Raw genomic sequence first — 19298 nt, forward strand, 5'->3', positions numbered from 1 at the left:
GACATCCTTTATGGCGATGATTGAGATAATTTTTGCGAAAATGTCCAAATGTCTCACAGTTCATCTCTCATCACCAGCCGTCACCAATCCACCGCTAGATGGGTGCCTCCCCAAGCCGTTGCCATCTCTCTTGCGAAGCGTCAATCTATCAAGCACCTGCACATCAGCTGATTTTATCGTTCCATCTCGGTGGTGAACACCCTCTGTGGCGTGTGCCTTCGCTGCATCATCATCATCATCATCAATCTCGACCCTCTGCAATCAACCCTTCAAGCGACGTGTCCCTCCCCAAACCCACTTACTTTGATTAACAATCAATATGACGTCTGTAACTGGCATACGTTCTCTAATCCACGTGTTCCTCCCCTCTGTGTCTCGGTGCAATTCTGCGCATGCATCCTTTCAAGCTTCTTTGCGCACTTTTCAGCGGTCTTTTCAGCACGTTGCAAGTATAGCTTAACTTCTTTCGCACCGTAGCCAACCGTGCTAATCGGAGGTGCGCAGAACGGTACGCTGATTAAACATTTTCCTCCTGCAGCAGATTGGTGTGATTTTTTTTTATTTCAAGTAGATTTTCCCCAGGGTACTCGAACCCCCCACCCCGCCACCCCCCCCCCCCACTCTCGCGTGTGTATTCTGCTCTGCGTGGTGAACAGGTGCAAATTATCCCCGCTGGTTTTCAAGATGACCACTTTCACCACCACCCTCCCCCCATTCTGCAAAAGATGATGGAGGTGGCTGTGTCCTATAAAATGACAGGGTGCACCGTCCCAGCGCATCGCTGCGCACGTGCACAAACGTCGCTCTTTAGTGTTGCACAATGCAGCAATCCCTGCAGAGCAGGCACGGCAAAATGTGTTGGGATTGTGGTCTGGGGTATGGAGACCGAACGGATTTATTTATTTTCATTAATTTTCTCCGCGATTATTTTTTCTTGCTACGTGAAAAAACATTTATTCTCGTTAGTTATGTATTTCTATTTGCTAAGCAGTTGGGTTTTGTTTTTGCATGTTTTTGTACGGAACTGGATCATTGATGTGCAGCGTTGTGGGATGCAATTGCATGAATGACGCTATATAAAATGAAATTAGTACTATGTATATCTATACATCTGGCACATGATGAATTCTAGGAGAAATAGAAAAAAAATATTAATTGAGAATGTGTCTGAAATAAAGTGTAATCGTATCGGTGCGGTGAATTCCCCCCTCTGCTCTGAACACAACCGTTGATGAGGGATACGAGAGTGGCGTTTATCAATGGCACATTCACAATGGCACGTCTTGTGAAATAACAACCCCATCGTATTTATTCAGGTTGTTGGTTTTTTTATGTTTGAGAGTCGTTCAAAGTAACCGGCGAGTGACCTGCGCAGTCAGTCACAGATTCAACCTGCAAGAAAATCAGTATATTTTTTTTTGTCCGGTTGGTTTAACACGTGAACTGTTTCTGACTTTATAAACAGCTGATTATAAGGCAATGAATTAAAGCCTTTGCCCGGGGGTAAGACCGCGAGGAGTGGCACTCTCAATGAGCTTCTGATTGGAGGTTGCCTTCTTGGCTCTGCAAACACGGACCATGACGGCCGCCTAACTCTGCAAATCTGCACAATACTTGGCCACTTCATGAATCCCATTGTCAAACCCAAGAAACCTTGGACACTCCATCGAATTGCCTTTCGACTATCCCAAGAAACAAGAATAGGAATAGGCGACAGAGATGAATGTTAAAGTGCAATTTTATTGAGGGACTGTGTGGCCTTGTCTTGGTGCTGTCTAGAACTGTTCTTACTGTTTCGATTTAAAGCTTACGTGACTGCAGGGATTAATCTTCTTTGTTCTTTCGGTAAAGTCACGTAGAAGGGAAATAATAAACTAATAATAAAACATAATAAAATAATTCTCACGACGTTTCGGCCACAACGCAAGCAGCCGTCCTCAGGTGAAGAACAGGGCTGTCGGAAAGACAGAGTCTGAATGGGCACCGCCAGGCTTGGCAGCGTATATTTATTCCCTTCTACGTGACTTTACCGAAAGAACCAAGAAGATGTTCTTACTGTTGTTTTGCTGCCTGGCTCAAGGTTGGGAATTGGTGTAGTTTTGCAATTTGGCAAATTGTCCGATGATGCTGGATGTAATTACCAGCGAAACGTCGTACTCAAAATTGTAAATGATGTTGATTCACTCTTCAAAACACCGGTGGGCTAAAGTAGTGAACTATTTGTCTTTTGTAAACGTGACACATTTTTTTACTGATTGGCCATGTCGGGTGGTGGAGGGTTACGACACATTAATAAATAACACGATCTCACCCAAGAACCTTTCTTATGAACTTATCTACTTTACGTATTAATTTTAGTGAGCTGCTTAAATCCTGGCAACAAAACTTAAACCATTTTACAAGGAATCATGTCTGTATTAACCACAATACTTGTGGTCAAAATGCAAACAAAAAACACACTCTGATAATATATGCATTGTCCTTGAAATTGATTGGTCTAATGATGTAGATGCTCACCCCGAGCTCTCATTACTCTGATAGTGGCGTTGTCTTTGAGCTGTACACCTTTTGGCGTTATCTGGTCTAGCACCAATTGAGACGAGGCTCAAAAGAAATCTGTCTCTAGTGTGGACCAATCACTTTCAAGGACAATGCAATGTTTGCATTTTGACCACAAGTATTGTGGTCATAATGCACACATGATTCTTCGCAAAAAGGTTTCAGTTTTGTGGCCAGAAATAAGGGGAAAACCCCTATTATTAAATGTAATTTTGTTTCACACAAGCACAACAGGGCTGCCTCTGGGTGCTGAACGAGCTGCTGTCACTAGCGAAGGGGCGTGCAGGCCGTTGTAGTTGGTTGTCGTGACCGTTGCTGCCCCTTATGCTGCATGGGCTGCTGTTTCTAATCGTGACATTTTCTGCTGTTCCATTAACGTAGATAAGTGGTACGAGGACTGCTGCCACTGGTGGTTCAAAAGGCCGCTGCTGTAGATAGTGGGGTGCGCGCAGGTAGGGCTGTTGCAGCTCGCGGTGGGAGAAATGAAGCGCCAGTTTTTTGTCCTTCCCCCCCCGACCGCACCCGCGACCAGCACGGTTGGCTACGTACGGTGCCACAGAAGTTCAACAAACGTGCATCCATGGCGCCGCCGTCCTTCGCTCACCCTGATATGGGATCGAGTGCCAGCGACCTGATGGCCTCGGACCCCAGATCCAGCAGCTTGACGCAGAACGCGCCCGACGCGTCGCACACAACGATGTAGTTGTAGCTTTCGTCCAACAGGTAGAAGTTTTCCGTCAGCCAGTCGATGCGAATCTCCTTCACACCTGCGGGGCGAGGAGAGGCGGACGCGCGACACCAATTCTCACATCCCGACCGGCGACTCCTCAAACCGCGGCTGCGATCGTTGGCTCCGCGCGACGCTCCGCGCGACGCTCCGCGCACGCGTGCTCGGGCCTCGATGCGTCATTGCGCGTGCAGACACAGTGCGGGTAAGAGCGCCATGACCGTGCCCTCTTCTGCCGGGCTGCACCATGTGCCCATATGGATTGACTTTGAATGCTAAAATATTGGGAGCAGAGGTTGTCAAATAAACGGCAACTAGGAGAATTGAAAGACTAATTTGAAATATCTGATTCTGCTCAAGTAGCACTGGAATATTTCTGTATTAAATGTATTTTTAATTTCGTTTTATATGCAACTCAATTACCTTGATTACACAAGAGTATGGATTATTTTAGAGGTTTGCCAGGATGGCCTGGAAATTACGGTATATCTTCATGCAAGGGTCTACGTAATGTCTCTTCAACTCTTCCAGAAGTTTCGATGCGTTATCAATGCTCACAATTAAATTCAGATTAATAGTCTGCAAATTGGTCTGTGTGGCAGGCTTCTGACTAATACAATTAGACATTACTAAATACGTGAGTAGATAATGCTGCAACTTAAACACGTTTTTAATTCAAAAGAATGCAACTGCGTTTGAACAAATTGCGTGTTGTAAAGAAGATGATTAACAGCACAAATTAATCCACCAAATGGGGCCCACTTGATTCTTGTGAAAATGTTATGTGTGTTCGAGCGGTGGTTAACTACTGCACTCGAAACACAAGCGTTTAGCATTCGCAATTCAAATGCAGGAAACAGCTCATTGCAAGTAACACGGAGTAATGCAATGCTTTTCCGAAAGCCAATGTATTTCAAATGAGGTATACAGCATCAATCACTTTTGTCATATATCTATCATTCCTTCTCCCCCTCCCTCCTCTCCTGTCTGCCTTCCTCCCTTTCTTCCTGCTGCTCGCATTTGGCCAATGTCATTCTTATTCTTTGGGTCTTTCGGCCAAGTCACGTAGATCGGTTCAAAGGAAGTAACAAAAAACTACGACGTTTCGATCGCAACACAAGCGGTCGTCTTTGAACCCATCTACGTGACTTTACCGAAACACCCACAGAATAAGAATTCCTACGGTCACGTACAACTTGAAGTCAAGATTTAATGTTATTCTTATTTCCCATTCTTTATCTTGTCTCTTCCCTTTCCTGTTCCGTTTTCTTATTCCATACATCAGCACCACGGTGGTGAGATGTTAGCTACCTCGCCTGGCATACAAGAGATCGTGGGTTTGATCCCAACCCTGACGCCTGTTGTATATTTGGAGTTTGCGTGTTCTCCCTGTGGTTGCGTGGATTTTTCTCCGGGTCCTCCGGTTGTTCCCTCCACATTTAGAATCAACGTCACGCGTTCAGAGCATTTGGCCGCTTTTCATTTGGGAAGGTCGCTTCTGAAAAAGAGCTCGATAGCTCAGTGGGTCTTAGCTGGTAACAATCAGAATAGTTTCCATTGTTTCATATCCTTGACTCCGTGCCCCTTCCCATGGTGTTCGACAGGTAAAACATTTCACGTGATAAACACCAGAAATCAAAGTGGATAACCCTGCTGTGTTTATTCACAATGTCTGCATGTGTGCATGTGCTTAGTTGTCCTTGATAATCAATAACAGTTGATGCCATCAGCATCAGCCATTGTCTATCCAATGCTGGATGAGGCCTCTGCATACACCGTGATCTATGTATCTAACTGTGGGCAAGAAAGTTGCACTTTTGAAGATTGCAATTTAAAGAATCAATGGAAAATGCATTTATCTTTCAAGAACAGAACACAGGTAAAGTCAAACAAATGTCTCAAGAGGACAGACCAAAGAAGGTTGTTTGTCTCTGTTGCTTGTTTTCACGATATTTCACTCAAGCGTATTCGCGTTGTCAAGTTCAACTCATGCCGTTTCTGTTTATCGACCGGATCTCTTGTTGAAGAATAGCCTTTACTTATCGTGCAACCATCTGCAGGCACTGTACAGACATGGCCATTACACTGCCCTACACAGCATTGCTGCAAGGCCTCGCTCCCAAGGTGAAATAGATGTCGTGAATCGCCATTCAAAATCTGCTCATTATAATCAAGAGTAAGCAAACGCACGTTTAAGCCTGCCTGAAAATGTTAATGTAGTTAATTTAAAATTCCGAAGCGGTGTTGGATTTTCAACCCTATCACCCCACCAACAACAACAACAGCCGCCATGAACCACTAAGTGGTGGCGACGTCACCACGGCGTTTGTGCCAGGCTATGTGCACTCCAAGTCAACGTGAAGTTTCGAAGGCTTGCTGACAAGGAGGCTATGGTACAGACCCAGGTGCCATGGGTTGACTGACTGAGACGACCGGCAGATGCACCACCTGGGCCTCCTGCTGTGCCAACTCGCTGTATCCTATCCGCCCGGCGCTCCGCTCGTTGTTGCGAGCGTCGCTTCACTGCCCTCCCACTTTTCTTGGAGGGTGACTGCCTCCAATATCCCCAGCAGCGTCCTCAACGTGTACCCAGCCTGGCACTGCCCAGCAGTCGCGTCCTCAACCCGCCCCTCCCCAGCACATACACCCCCCCCCCGACCGCGTTGAAATATTTCCTCTGAGAATCTCGGTCCGTTTGACGTGCTGTGCCCTTCCGCGTGTTTTATTAGCACGGCTACGCGCCACGCGCAGTTCAATCGACAAGGTAGACGGCCCCCCCATCTATTCAGAGCTGCTCAGCACCTTCAACAGAAGAAAAGTACTGGCGTGCCTTAAAAGTCGTGTGTGGCAAGTGGAGAGGGGAATTTCTTTTTTAAAACACTTCTAAATAAAAGACAAGTCGCTGCACTGCTGTCTGGCTGATGGCAAACGGCCGCAAATAAGCGGGTCTCTTGCCCAGAAATACTTCTCCTGCCCAGAAACACTTCTCTTGCCTCGAGCAACAAGTGACGTTTTGCAATATGCCAAACTTTATAACGGTCACTGAAAGTGATATTCAGTGATGTTGCTTTTCAGATAACATCTCAAATAAAATTGCGTTTTGAAAAAAAATATTACCAACTAAAACCCATGACATATATAGAGAGCACGAACAAAGATTTTTGCTTTTATATATAATGCATGCAGCAACGTTGGTAGGGATGACAATGTATCACGAGGGTGCGGCTGTGGCTGGGTGGCTGCTGCGTTGCCTACCCCGAGAGAGAGAGATGGATGGATGCGACAATGCCAGGCCAGCGGACTGACAAATTCCACACGGCTCTCGGAATTGCCGTAGCGCTCGGCGGAGCACCGTGTGCCGGGGTCGTGGGCTTACAAGGAGACCGCCGTGCTTGGCCGCTCGAGGAAGCGTCGATTCCGGCGAAATGAGAATTAGCGGCGCCGAAGACACGGCGAGCGTGCACGTGTCGGTACGCGCCACCGTGTTGAGGAAAATTAAGTGGCTTTGGTATGGTTCGTCTCCAGCACGTCGACCTGATTCACCGCTGGCTCGACACGCTTGATTAGTCCGCGAGGCTCTTCAGCCAAAGCCGTTCACTGGAACGAGGCTGCATTTCCCAGCCGTGAACATTCGATGGATGCTCCCTCCACACTGGCCGCAATGAATACCCTCTGTGCTTCGGAAACCACCAAAAAAATTCGACCAAGTAATTTCGAGGCGCACATCCACAAATAGGTTTTTTTTCCATCAAAAGCTTGTTACGCAAATGAGCAAGCTCAACCTCTGCTCAGCTTCTGAGTTTTGACGGGATGGGGCACATAGTCAGGATAGTCACGTGACCTCCAGGACAATCCAGTTAAATAAACATGAATGTGCACGTATATTAAACACGTTTACATGGCGCACAATGACCTGTGTATGGTAATGCACGTGTTCATCTCCGATGTCTCAGCTGCGGCGTGCGCGCGCGGCGATTTTTTTTGCTACGTCACCCGACACTCAATAATCTTTAGGCAAGATCGCGAAGCGTAATGAATGTGGCCGCGTGACGAAGTGGCTTCCAGCCACTCGCGGCTTGGCCATGCAAATGCATCCTGTCAGGGTGGAAAGCATTATTACAGATCTACTCTTCCTCAACAAAAACCCATCCCTGCATTCCCTCTCTTCGTCTCTATTTCACCACTCTTGACCCAGCGGAGCGCTGTCTGCTACAGGGATTCATCTGTTGGTTTCTGTGGGTTGAGGTGCCCCCGTATTTATTTTGCTGTTGGAGGGGGGGCTGGGGGGGAGGGGGGGGGTATTTGCCACAAATTTATGGGTATAGAGAGAGCACGGCCAAGAAGAGTATCGTAGTCAACCGATCATCTCATCCAAGACGGATGAAATCGTACCGCTCGGCGGGACGCCGGCAGTCACCGTCCTGTGGAGAGGCCGGTCCCCGCCAAAGGAATGTGGATCCCTTCCCATTGGCTGGGGGGCCACTGGTGCAAGCGAAGTGCTGCCCGTGATTGTTCGAAAACGGTCATTACGGTAAACGCGAGGACGACAAATCACGTTTTGGATATTCATTGTCAAGTAGGAAGCCGTGCTCCGCTCCACTGATGGTAATTGTTCATTGAAAATGTAATTAACGAAGGCAATCATCAGTCTAATTATCTGTTTAGCGTCATTTTAATTAGGTGTTCAGTAAATGAGAAGCTGTGAATACATGGAATATACATGTTCACATTCAACTACTTCTGAATGTATAATTAGTTTGGGTATACATCCCGACAGAGCATATAACATTCAGAAATGCATAATCTGTGTTGATTTAGGAATGATATTTAAACGGTTTAATATGTGAAACAATACCAATTTATTTAGTATTAAAATTAACGTGCGTATTATTTTTTCCCACAATTAAATGTATACCGATGTATTGCCGAATGGTTTTCTTTCGTGAAAATAAAGCATACACAAATTTTACGTTTAGGTTGTATTATTACTCCCACTGAACCTGCTCATGTAAGCGCATACTTTAAAACATTTCTGGGCATCGTAGATATACTGTCCAAAAGATCGGATAGTGTTGTTTGCCTTGTCAGGGCTCGTCAACAAATGACAATCGTGGGGTAAGCCCCCCCCCACCCTAACAGGGTAAGAGCGGGCAGCCCCCATCCCTCGATAATTCCATAATCTCTGACACCAGCCATTGAATTTCTCTCTACCATCAGCCCAGACTGACGGGTGCCATCGCTCACATCCCAGAGTCACTGCCCGGCACTATTGCATCAACATTCTACAGCAGAAATCAATTAGCGGCGGTGGTGAGTGCACAGGCAGCTTCCAGCTCGCATCTGATGGGCAAAATCCATCATCTAGCAATCAGCCGACACACAAAGACCCCCCCCACTCCCCCTCCTCTTAATAACAAGAGCTCAAAAAAAATCAGTAGTCGCAGAAACGATCAGTTACCCAGACAACACTCAATGTCACTTGCTCTCAGTAGATGCCTGATGTAAATTGAACGTGTCATCTTTGCCGAACGAAATTGAATAAATAGGGGTCTAACTTATTCTAGTAATTGTAGCTGACAGCATTATTTTCGTAGTGGTGTGGGACAGTGCTTTGAAAACCGCATCTCACGAAACGTCTCCTTTCTGTTCGCGATGGCACCCTCACTACACCGTGCGCATGCCCACGCATGCTTTAAGCATTTTTATTAGGGATGGTGTCGCAAGCTGAGAGCTCGTTTTCATGTAAACCCAACGTGACACGATCGCTCGCTTTGCATATTTATTGTGTGGGCTAATCCCTCAATTAGCGTGAGAGGTCAAGAGAAAATGCCACAGACATTAAAGAATGGCAGATGCCTATTAGTGGACTAACGCCGATTCAGACGAAAATCTGCGGAGCCGAATACTATATCGAGATTACGTGATACGTCAAAAGGTCTGCTTCAATACACCCTTAGCCTCTCAGCGTAACGCTGGTTTTAAAACAAAGCAAAAAAAATCCACGGAGCCTTCTGGGGATAGCTAGACGCTTGCGGAATACCCACCGAGTTCTCTAGGACAAAGAAAGCCGCTCCGGCACCGGCGTGCCGTGAGTCTCCAATTAGCTCACGGGCCGGAGCAGAAATTGCAGCCGGCCGAGAAAAAAAAACCTCAGCAGCACCAATGCGTTTAAAACGGCGTGCAAGAGTGAATTATTTGATAACCCCAGCACTTCGAATGGCTGTCCCCTAATTTACTGCCATTGGCCCCATTAAGAAATTGGGACCCTTAAATTGGAACCTGTACAGTTATGCCACCTCAGGTGTTGAAAAAACAAATCTGGTCTAGGCTCACAGACAAAAACAGGTTCAATCACCTTGTCGAAGGGTGGACCCGGGTGGTCTCTCCGACATCAACAACAACAACAACCGCCATTTGCCACACCACGGCGCTTGTGCACGTTAAGGCCACGTGAAGTGTCGAACGCCCGTTGGTCGGTCACGGGATAAACCGAGGTGCCATGGGTTGGCTGACTGAGATGACTGGCCGATGCACCACCTGTGCCCCCTACTGTGCCAACTTGCTGTATTTTAAGCACCCGGCGCTTCGCTCGTTGTTGTGAGCATCGCTCCTCTGCCTCCGTTGTTGCTGGAGGGCGACTGCCTCAGACTGCCCAATAGCGTCCTTTACGAGCCTCCTCCACAGACGCTGATCTTGACACCACTTGTACCGGTCATCGGCAAGTCCACTCAGCTCCACATCCTCTTGTACCATTCCATTTTTTCTCTAGCCCGTGCTGCACCCATTTAACCCCCTCTATCCGGCCGAACAAAAGCTGTTTAGGCACGCGGTGGCTGGGCATGCGGGCTACGTGACCCAGCCAACGCAGCCTTGCCTGCTCTCTCCACTGCCAGTGTCACATACAACGTACATTTACACAGCAACAAGGGAAGGGGGATTGCAAGTGTGGGGAGAAGCACGTGATTTATAATGTGGCGATGGAAATTTGAAGGTATTGTTTTGCAGACACGACAAATAATCCCGTATAGTTAGGCCGGCCACGGCACACGAGGGGGTAAGTGGCCAGCACCACGCCCGGCCGCCTTTGTCTCCCCAGCGACGAAGTTTTCAGACTGCACCAGGGACTAATTTGAGACTGAGTCGACCTAGGGGAGAGGCCCAGGACAGGTTCAGATAATCGTTACTGATGTTGGACGTGAGTGAGAATAAAACTTGGGTTGCCACTCTACACACACACACAAAGACACTTTTTGGGTGGGGAGAGGGGGAAGGAACCTACGGTGCTTTATATACACTAGTTTTAGGTACGGGAAAGGGACAAACATTTACTGCCAGAGGGAAGTTTTAAGTCTGGGCTTGAACAGGATGAGGGAGTCAGCATTGCAGGTGACCAGGGGGAGGGAGCTCCAAAAACCAGGGGTAGCAGAGAGAGAGGGTGTCAAACATCAGTTCTCCTGTGTGTGTTTTCGCAGATGTGCCGTATCGATCTCTCATGTGTTTTCGGGTTGCACCGCACACGCGTTGTTCGACGCCACGTCTGGCGCAGGGAGATTGGTCAATTCAGTTTCAATCCAGCTTCCTGCAAAAAAAAAAAACCTACCAACAGGTACGTGGAAACGAAACGTCGTGCTCCATGCCGAGGAAACACACGCGGTGACGACCGGGAAAAACTGCGTCGCTTAGGGAAGAAGCAACGACCTACCGTACATGACGAAGTTGATGTCAATGACCGTCTTGCTTGAGAAGGCCCCGAGGCTGGACATCTTGGCGCAGTGCAAGACCCCGGTGGGGCTGGTCGCCGTGCGGTTTGCCCAGCACACCTTCTGCCCGGCGTAGCTGAAGTCCATCGTGCCCGCGGCGTACGCGGCCACGGGACGCGCGGACGGCACCGCCGTCCCGTTGAGGTGCATGGGCACGATGCTGGATGTGCTGGACACCACCAGCAGCGCAGGCGGCTCCGAGGGCTCTGCACTCGCGTGAGGATCGTCAGATGTATTAGTGCGGTGTTTTGTCTGTCTGTATGTGTGTGTGTGTGTACGTGTGTGTGTGTGTGTGTATGCATGGAGCGGTGGTTTAGCAGTTAGCGCGCTGCTCTCCGAACCCGACGAATAGAGTTCGATTCCCGCTTACGGCCAACACCAGTGACGGATATCTGAACCGGTCCTGGGTCTCCCCTAGGTCGACTCAGCCTCAAATGAGCACCTGGTGCGGTCCGTAAACATCGCCACTCGGGAGACAAAGGGGGTCGGGCGTGGTGCTGGCCACCCACCCCCTCGTGTACCGTTCCGGACTTCATAGGTGCTCGCTTAACAGCACTTTCCCCAACAATCTGTTCAGGCTATACAGGGGATCTTCGTCTTTGTTATGTATGTTGAACTTATTTCACACCGTACGTAGCCAACCATGCTAATCAGAGGCTTCCTTTCGTTTTTCCTTCAGTTTTAGGTAAAGATGCTGCGGGAGGTTGGAGTGGTCAGTGCACTGGACTTGCGATCCAGGTTCCGCCGGTTCCAATCAAACTCTGGGCCGGTTGTGGGATTTGGTCCTCCCAGCGCGGCAGCTAAAGAAATGGGGCAAGTTTGTTAAATGTCCCACCACCATTATGCACCCAACAATACACATGGGTCACAACTCGAGTTCGTTGATCGGCAGGTCCGCGTGCGGTGGGGTAAAGTGTGGGTACTCGCACCTCTGACAAGATATCTTTGCAGCACGGCAGAGTTTGCAAAAATACACCATTAACGGGGCTCTCTCTTGAGCTCCCTCTCATGAAGGCCCTTCCACCACCAGTGGCTGGAGCAAGGCATTGCAGGGCTGCACTATTACCACCTTACATTTTATTTTGATAGTAAGTCTTCAGCATCCCTATGCTCAAATTAGCAATGTGACTGACGGTTATCTCTGTTCATGTGCACCACGGTGGTGAGATGTCATCTATCTCGCCTGGTATGCAGGAGGTCGTGGGTTCGATCCCGACCCTGACGCCTGCTGCTGTATATTTGGAGTTTGCTTGTCTCTCTCCCCATGGTTGCGTGGATTTTCCTCCGCATCCTCTGGGTTTTCCCTCCACATTTAGAATCAACATCACGCATTTAGAGTATCTTTGGCTGCGATAGATTTCCACGTGATAAGCCACTTCGTTTAGCTATTATTTGTGGCTAGGTCGCTTTTGAAAAAAAGCTATTTAGCTCAGTGGGTCTTACCTCGTTGAATAAAATAAAAAGGAGTAATGACGTGCAGCCAGTAGCACTAATTCACCAATCCCATGGAAAAGGTCGGTCTCTAGAAATGGTTATCCACTGTTCATTTCGCACAAGGTTGAATAAAGCCACGACCAGCATCTGCGTGTGCAAACTCACCTCTTAATGATTTACGTTCTCACAGACATCGTTCCATCCAACTGGTTATGCTTGGAAGTGATCAATTGCCAGAACATGAAATGATAATAGCGGTATCATAGAGCGGTGCCGTCTTGTGTTTTGCCATGAGACGGTGCCACATAAAGCACGCACATTAAAGCAAAAATTCACAGGCATTGCACCTTCAAGGCACTGCAAATATTACGCACGTGATTTGGTGTTGATAGTAGTGGGAATAATTAAATGAATCTGTTGCAGTACAACGTAGACAGCAAATGACAATACTGATGTTATAAGTCACTGAAGGACAGCACACCAAAGGAGCACACCCCCGATGGCACAACCAAAGCGGCACATTCCATTATCACCGTGCTCAACACAGCAGCCATGCAACCAATTACCATCTACTGCCTCTTATCATAATTAATACAGACCTTCAAATTAATAAGACAGATTAAAACGCATGTGCTGTCATAAAGTACGTGCTAATATTAATTCAATCATACCGATGCAATAAAGATCAACCAGATTAAACGTGGAAGTGTGATTTTTAGTTTGAAGCTTAAAGATCTAGCCAAATAAATTCCCTTGTGCTGTGCGAAAAATGCAGAAATACGATCCAATGTACTCTTCTCTAACAGTGTCTAAATGCATCTGCATCTCCCGATGCTTTGCGTGAGAGAAATAAAAATGAGCTCTATGCACATCAAAACAAACGGATCTTGAGCCCTTGACTTCAACAAGGGCAGAGTCTCAACTCGGCATGGGTTCAAGAGGATGAGAATTGGAGACCCCAGGAGCAGCAGGCGAGAAGATGCGACCTCCTATGGAGTGAAGGTCGGCTTTGGGCAGCCCTGTGAGAAGGACGCCTTTATTGCTGGAGCAAAGACAACGGTGCCAGAGAGGTGAGTAGAGTGAGAGTGGAGGGGTTCGGAGACAGGGGCAAGACCAAGAAGAATCTTTAAACAAAAACACTGCAATCTCAAAATAAATCAGTAACTTGACAGGAGGCCAGTGGTGAGAGATCGTAGCACTGGAGTGATGAGATCACGTTTTCGTGTACGGTCAAGGAGCCTTGGAGCACCATTATGAATGATCTGTAAACTTGCAGTGGGGAAATGTGGGAGGCCGACGAGTAGCGAGCGACAGTGGCCCAGGCGAGAGGCAACGGAGACGTGGATTGGGGCCTCGACAGCCGGTGGAGCCAGGCAGGGCTGTGCGTGGGCGATGTCACGCAGGTGCAGGTGGGAGGCCTTACGGACGTGGCAGATGTGGTGGGTGAATGACATCTCCGGATCTAAATTTGCCCCAAGGTTTGCCCACCATTTTGTTTTTGCCAACGTAATATTCGAGTCCTGGAGATGCAGACGTGGCTTGGAGGCTTTATTTAGAACTAACATTTTACCCATTTGAAGAATCTCAGCTTTGGCAGTTTTTAGGAGGAAAATTACATCCAATCCAGTTATAAAATTCCATCAAGGCAGGTTTCAAAATTGTACATTGAGGATGATTTACATGAATTCACAGGAAATGTACAGCTGGGTTTCATCAGTATAAAATTACATCCCACCTTAAAAGTGGATATGATTGCACCCAATGGGGAGAAAGGCAGTGGGTTCAGTAAGGAACCCTGAGGCACAACATAAGTGAATGTTCTTTTTAGAGGAAAATGTACCCAGAAATGTTACATAAATATAACGATTTAATAGATAAGAATAGAAGGAAGAGAGTAACAATGCCTGATATGCCTATGCATATCTGAAGGTGCTGCAGAAGAGAGTGGTGGTCTGTAATGTCAAATGCAGCAATAATAACGAGGAGGGCCAAAATCGTGGGAGACCCACGATCGGCAAAGACGAGGAGGCCATTGAGCACGTGTCAAAGAGCTGTCTCCGTAGAATGGCCTTGTTGAGAATCGGACTGCACTGGATCACAGAGATCATCGATGGGCAAGATTAGATACATGGCAAACAAAAACAAATATTTCTCAGAACATCTCCTGAAAAATGTGAGGTTTGAGATAGGGTGGCGCTTTAATAGAATGTCAGGGTCAAATTTGTTTTTACTTGTATGGGCGTGACAGCATCTAATGTTAGTGCAGGGCAAATATCAGTAGAGATGTGGAGGCGTTAACTGCCGGAGTCGTGTATGCTACTTGAGTGGGTGGGCAATGTGGGATGAGTTTTGAGGGAACCAGAATGGAAAGCGACTTCTTCAGTTTGATGATGATGATGATGATGGTAATTACAATGTGGGTGACTGCTGGACGAACGTCAGGAAGGGGTGAAGGACAGGAGAAGCGAGCAACAGGGGAGGCAATTGTACAATGCTAATTTGCCACTTGTAAAATGTTCAACCTTTTATGCACAAAAGGAAGCCAGCTGCTCAGACTCGGCTCCCAACGCGGGTCGGGGAAGGGACCAGGCACTGGGGTTGAAGCAGAGCACTGCCGACGTTGCAAATAAAATGTATTTATGCTTGAGGAATCCGATGAGCTACGAAGCTCTTCTTCACAGATGTCCAGTAGGGGCGGGTGAGAACGTCACAACAACAAACAGTACAAAAAACACGACAGTCGTGAAAGGTGCAAGAAAGTAAAAAAAAAAATCGAAGTCAGACTTATTCTTTTTTTTTGGTGCTGCTCGATAGGATTCGATTACGATCCTTCAATATCTGACGAAGAAACTTTCAAACCGGACCTTACCCATTGACTTTCCAGCTTGCGACCAGCATGTTGTTTTAAAATCCTTTATATTAAGTTCACTTGCTTGCGCGCTTACGACCGTGCAAATCTTTCGGTCGTTTTTTAACCCACTTCCTGTGATCCAATCGAGCTGACATTTTGCACACAGACTCGTTGTGCGTGACAATTTATTTTCGTGAAAAAGAATTTCCAAAATTTTCCACTTTTCAGGAAAAAATTTTTTTCATATTTAATTTAAAATACCAATGTGATAAAAATGAAACTCTTACTCAAGAAAAACAGAAATGAATAATAAAAAAAAAACGATGCCACGCATATAAAGGATTTATAGTGAAAAAGTTAGTTTTTACGGGTTAATTTTTTTGTACCTGGGAGGTCTCGAGTGAACTGGGTGCCGAAGGATTTTGTTTTGTCGGCTCACAATACCCGTGTTTAGAAAGGAACAAGGTTGTTCACAGTGCTGCTGTAGTGTTCGATGGTAGGATGAATTGGGTCAGTACAATTAGAATCAATTGACGATATATGGGAGTAGATAGTTGACGGAGATAAACATTGAGTGGGGCGGAAAGAAATGTTAGTGAGGAAAGGTGGGAGGGAGCGGACTACTGGAAGCAACTGGGGAATTTGAAATGAGATCAAGGCTCCGAGAGTTTGCGATAACCAGATCCAGGGCATGACCGTGGGCGTGAGTGGGGGGGATGACACAATTTGAGCAATGTAACGGATTCAAGGAAAGACTGTAAACTCCGAGCAGTAGGATTGGTACAATCATCAACATGAATATTCAGATCACGTGCAATGATAACTGGGTTTGGAGGTGAGACCCAAGAATGAGAATTCAGATAATAAGTTTGTGGTGGATTGATATTGGACAGGGGAGGCAGACGAAGAGAAATATACTCAAAGTATTTATGTTGAAAAAGGTTAAGGGAACTAAATTTAAGGTCAGGTTTAGAAAGAATTGCTAAACCGCCACCTCTAGTAATAGAGCGTGCACGTGCTTCTACCTTCAAACCGTGGGGAACTGCGTCGAATGAGAGTTGATCTACGGGAGAATGTTAGGTCTCAACCAGGCCAAGAACATCAACGTTTCCCTCTTGGAGGCGATAGAAATAAGGAGGGACTGAAAATTATTGATCGACGTCATATTTAATCGTGCAAAATGAATGGGTGGGAGGAAGCTGATGTGCAAGGTTAATAAAAAAAAAAATACGTTTTTGAAGGTTTTCAGACAGATGGCATGAGCTTTAAACACCTCCGTGGTATGAACTCAATTGGATGAGGGTAAGAGGCGGGTAATGGAGATATTACGCCAAGACAGGGGGAGTCAAATAAAAACTGCTGGTAATTTTGTTGTAACAAGGCTTCTTCGCTCAGGGTCCCCAGGTTAAAGCACCAAAATTTGAGCAATAAGTGGAACAGAGGAAGTACACATATTTCATCTAAGAAAGCGGTAGAAAAATAAGGTAATAAGGTAAATAATGCATGGCATTTTTCGCTTATTACGTTCCTCTTCAAGTTTGCCGAGGATTTATGAAAGGGCTGTACGTGTAACGTAGTGCCCTTGTTTTAAAAAACGATCCAATTTGTGGGTGTTTTTTTTTCTTATTTCAAGCCGACACCAAAGCCAAAACAGTGATTAGAAACCGCTTCGACTGAAAGCACTGCACAGCGGACAGAATACTGCACTCACTGCTTAGCTTAACAACACGATTGGCCGCTTATCTCAGTGGGGACATTGCATGAAAGTTGATGGCCCTGAGCCAGTGGTGGAAATACAAAATTTAGGGCCAGAAAGTCCGCATGATGGATCAATGTGGACCTTGAATTATCAAAACTCTTTGTTGTTGTTGTTGCAACAAAAAAAATGGCCTCAGATTCCAATTTGACCTTTTAAATATTACAAATTAGTGCGAGTTCGAATTAAACCTGCTCTGCGTGAACCCGCCGCCAGCCCCAGGGCGAAGATTCCAAACTGCACCGGGATTTTGGTTGATCACTCTGTGCGGTTATTCATCGAGCAATTTAAGCACATCCGTGGCTGCTACTCGCGAGGCCCTAAGCTGATCGTGGCAAAGAAATATATTCAGTGGATTTTCCTACCCTCCGAATATTGTGGCAATCGGAAAGTGACTTTACAGACCGTGCCGTCTTACAGTCTACGTATTATGGCAAGTGTAGATTGAATTTGTACCTTTGTCTAAAACGTTACCAGATTTCAGCGCAATTGTCAGTGGCAATAACATTACGGTATCCGTTTACGATGTTCCACATTGGTAAACTGTTTATTGTATTCAGAAATAAATGGCCAATAGATTAAAAAAACCCCACAACACTGAATGAGCATTAATTGAATTTTAATGAGAAAACGTATTGAAGCTGATCACAGTTGTCTGCAAGGTAAATGCTTCGTGACTCCAGACGACATGTTGATTATTAAAGAGCCACATAGCTCGTTTTACATCTTGCACTTTAACGTGCATCTCTTGCGCAATTCTGGTTTACTTAAGGAATAATTGATTCTCTATACCTATTGCACAAGTGCAATTAATTCCATGTTATTTTCATCTCTTTTTCATTACCTGTTGTGTGCACAATTACAAATGCTAAATATTTCACCAAATTCTTGGATCATTACTGGAGGCATATTTTGACAAAATGAAAGGCATCCAGGAAAGTGGGGGATTAAATTAAAACATGTAAATGAAAGCCATTCTCCTGGAACACTATAGTAACATCATTTTCATGACCTTTAAAAAGGAACTCATCTCAATTAGATGATCGCTTATATATTATAGTAACATTTTGGAGGTTTAGTATTAAATACATTAATCTTTCCTTTATAACCATATAATTGGCACTTTTAATTATCACTGAATATTGCAGTTTTATAATTAAAATGTGACGGATGCTCTTTTTCTTCCAAAATATGTTTTACAAGCAGCTGTAGCTTGACTGAAATGGTGTAATGCTGAAAGCTAAACCCTCGTATAAAGTACATTGGATTAAAGGTAAGCATTATTTGAGAAGCCAGCCTACGCTATACGCGGCGCCATAAACCCAAAGAAGAGCTTGCGAATCCGACAGCGTGGCCCCACGCCCGTTATCAAGGCAAAGCTTTAACGCTGCAGCTGTTGAGATAGGGTGGCTTAGGTGCAAAAAAAAATGTAATATCACGGCCAAAATGACCCATTACATAGAAGTGGGAGTCTGGGGCTCTTCCACACCAAGCGAGTCCCTGACGTCTTGAGCAGCAGCAGCGGCAGCAGCAGCAGCTTTCCACTGCTTTCAGAGATATGGGAATTTAAACAAAGCTGAAGGGGGGGGGAAAAGGACGTGCATAAACATTCGGCCAACCATACATCTTTGGCTTTGCTGGAAAACAACAGCTTTTACTGCCAGACACGTTTACGGTTCTTATTTATCTTGTGTCCGTGTCGCGGAGAAGCGTACATCGTAGTCAAAGTGCAAACGTGCCGCTGCCCGAGTTGCATTTCTCGATACAACTCCGTGAGCCGATTCCACCGGCCATGTCACTTCGCACGGCCAGGCCGATCCGCAAGGCCACCCGAATCTAATGTCACCGTGGCATCAAAGGGGTCCTTTAGCAAACTTCCGTCGCTTTCTCGACGAAGGTAAGCACGAGAAGAACAGACACGAGAAGAACAGGCACTGAGCGCCGTTCGCGGACGCTTCCAGACGCGTAGATCACGCGCAATGAATATTTCATTTGCATTGAATAAAGTGGGCCATTTGAAGGTGAAATTGCCTCCGAAAATGGGAAAATTGAATACAATTTTAATTTGACGCCTTGTCGCCGGCAGGGCGCCGGTAGTCAGTCCTGTTTGTTTACATGCTTTAACATCGAGGGTTTAGGGGCGATTTGCACGACTGGCACAAAGTGGACACACCTCCTCGTGCACTAATACCCACCTGTACACATCACACA

At 46.4% G+C, this 19298-nt stretch overlaps 1 protein-coding gene across 1 annotated transcript in view; it reads right to left on the bottom strand.

Moving 5' to 3' along the window:
* The window catches only part of LOC144950339 (prolow-density lipoprotein receptor-related protein 1-like), a 274971-nt gene that overhangs the window by 133203 nt on the left and 122470 nt on the right, over positions 1–19298 (bottom strand). The window contains exons 7-8 of the mRNA XM_078880487.1: positions 10989–11252; positions 3164–3326 (exon numbers count right to left, since the gene is read on the bottom strand). Coding sequence (XP_078736613.1) covers positions 3164–3326; positions 10989–11252 — 427 coding nt within the window. The remainder of the gene's footprint in view (positions 1–3163; positions 3327–10988; positions 11253–19298) is intronic.

Source organism: Lampetra fluviatilis, chromosome 1 (genome assembly GCF_964198595.1).
Source record: "Lampetra fluviatilis chromosome 1, kcLamFluv1.1, whole genome shotgun sequence".
NCBI lineage: Eukaryota > Metazoa > Chordata > Hyperoartia > Petromyzontiformes > Petromyzontidae > Lampetra > Lampetra fluviatilis.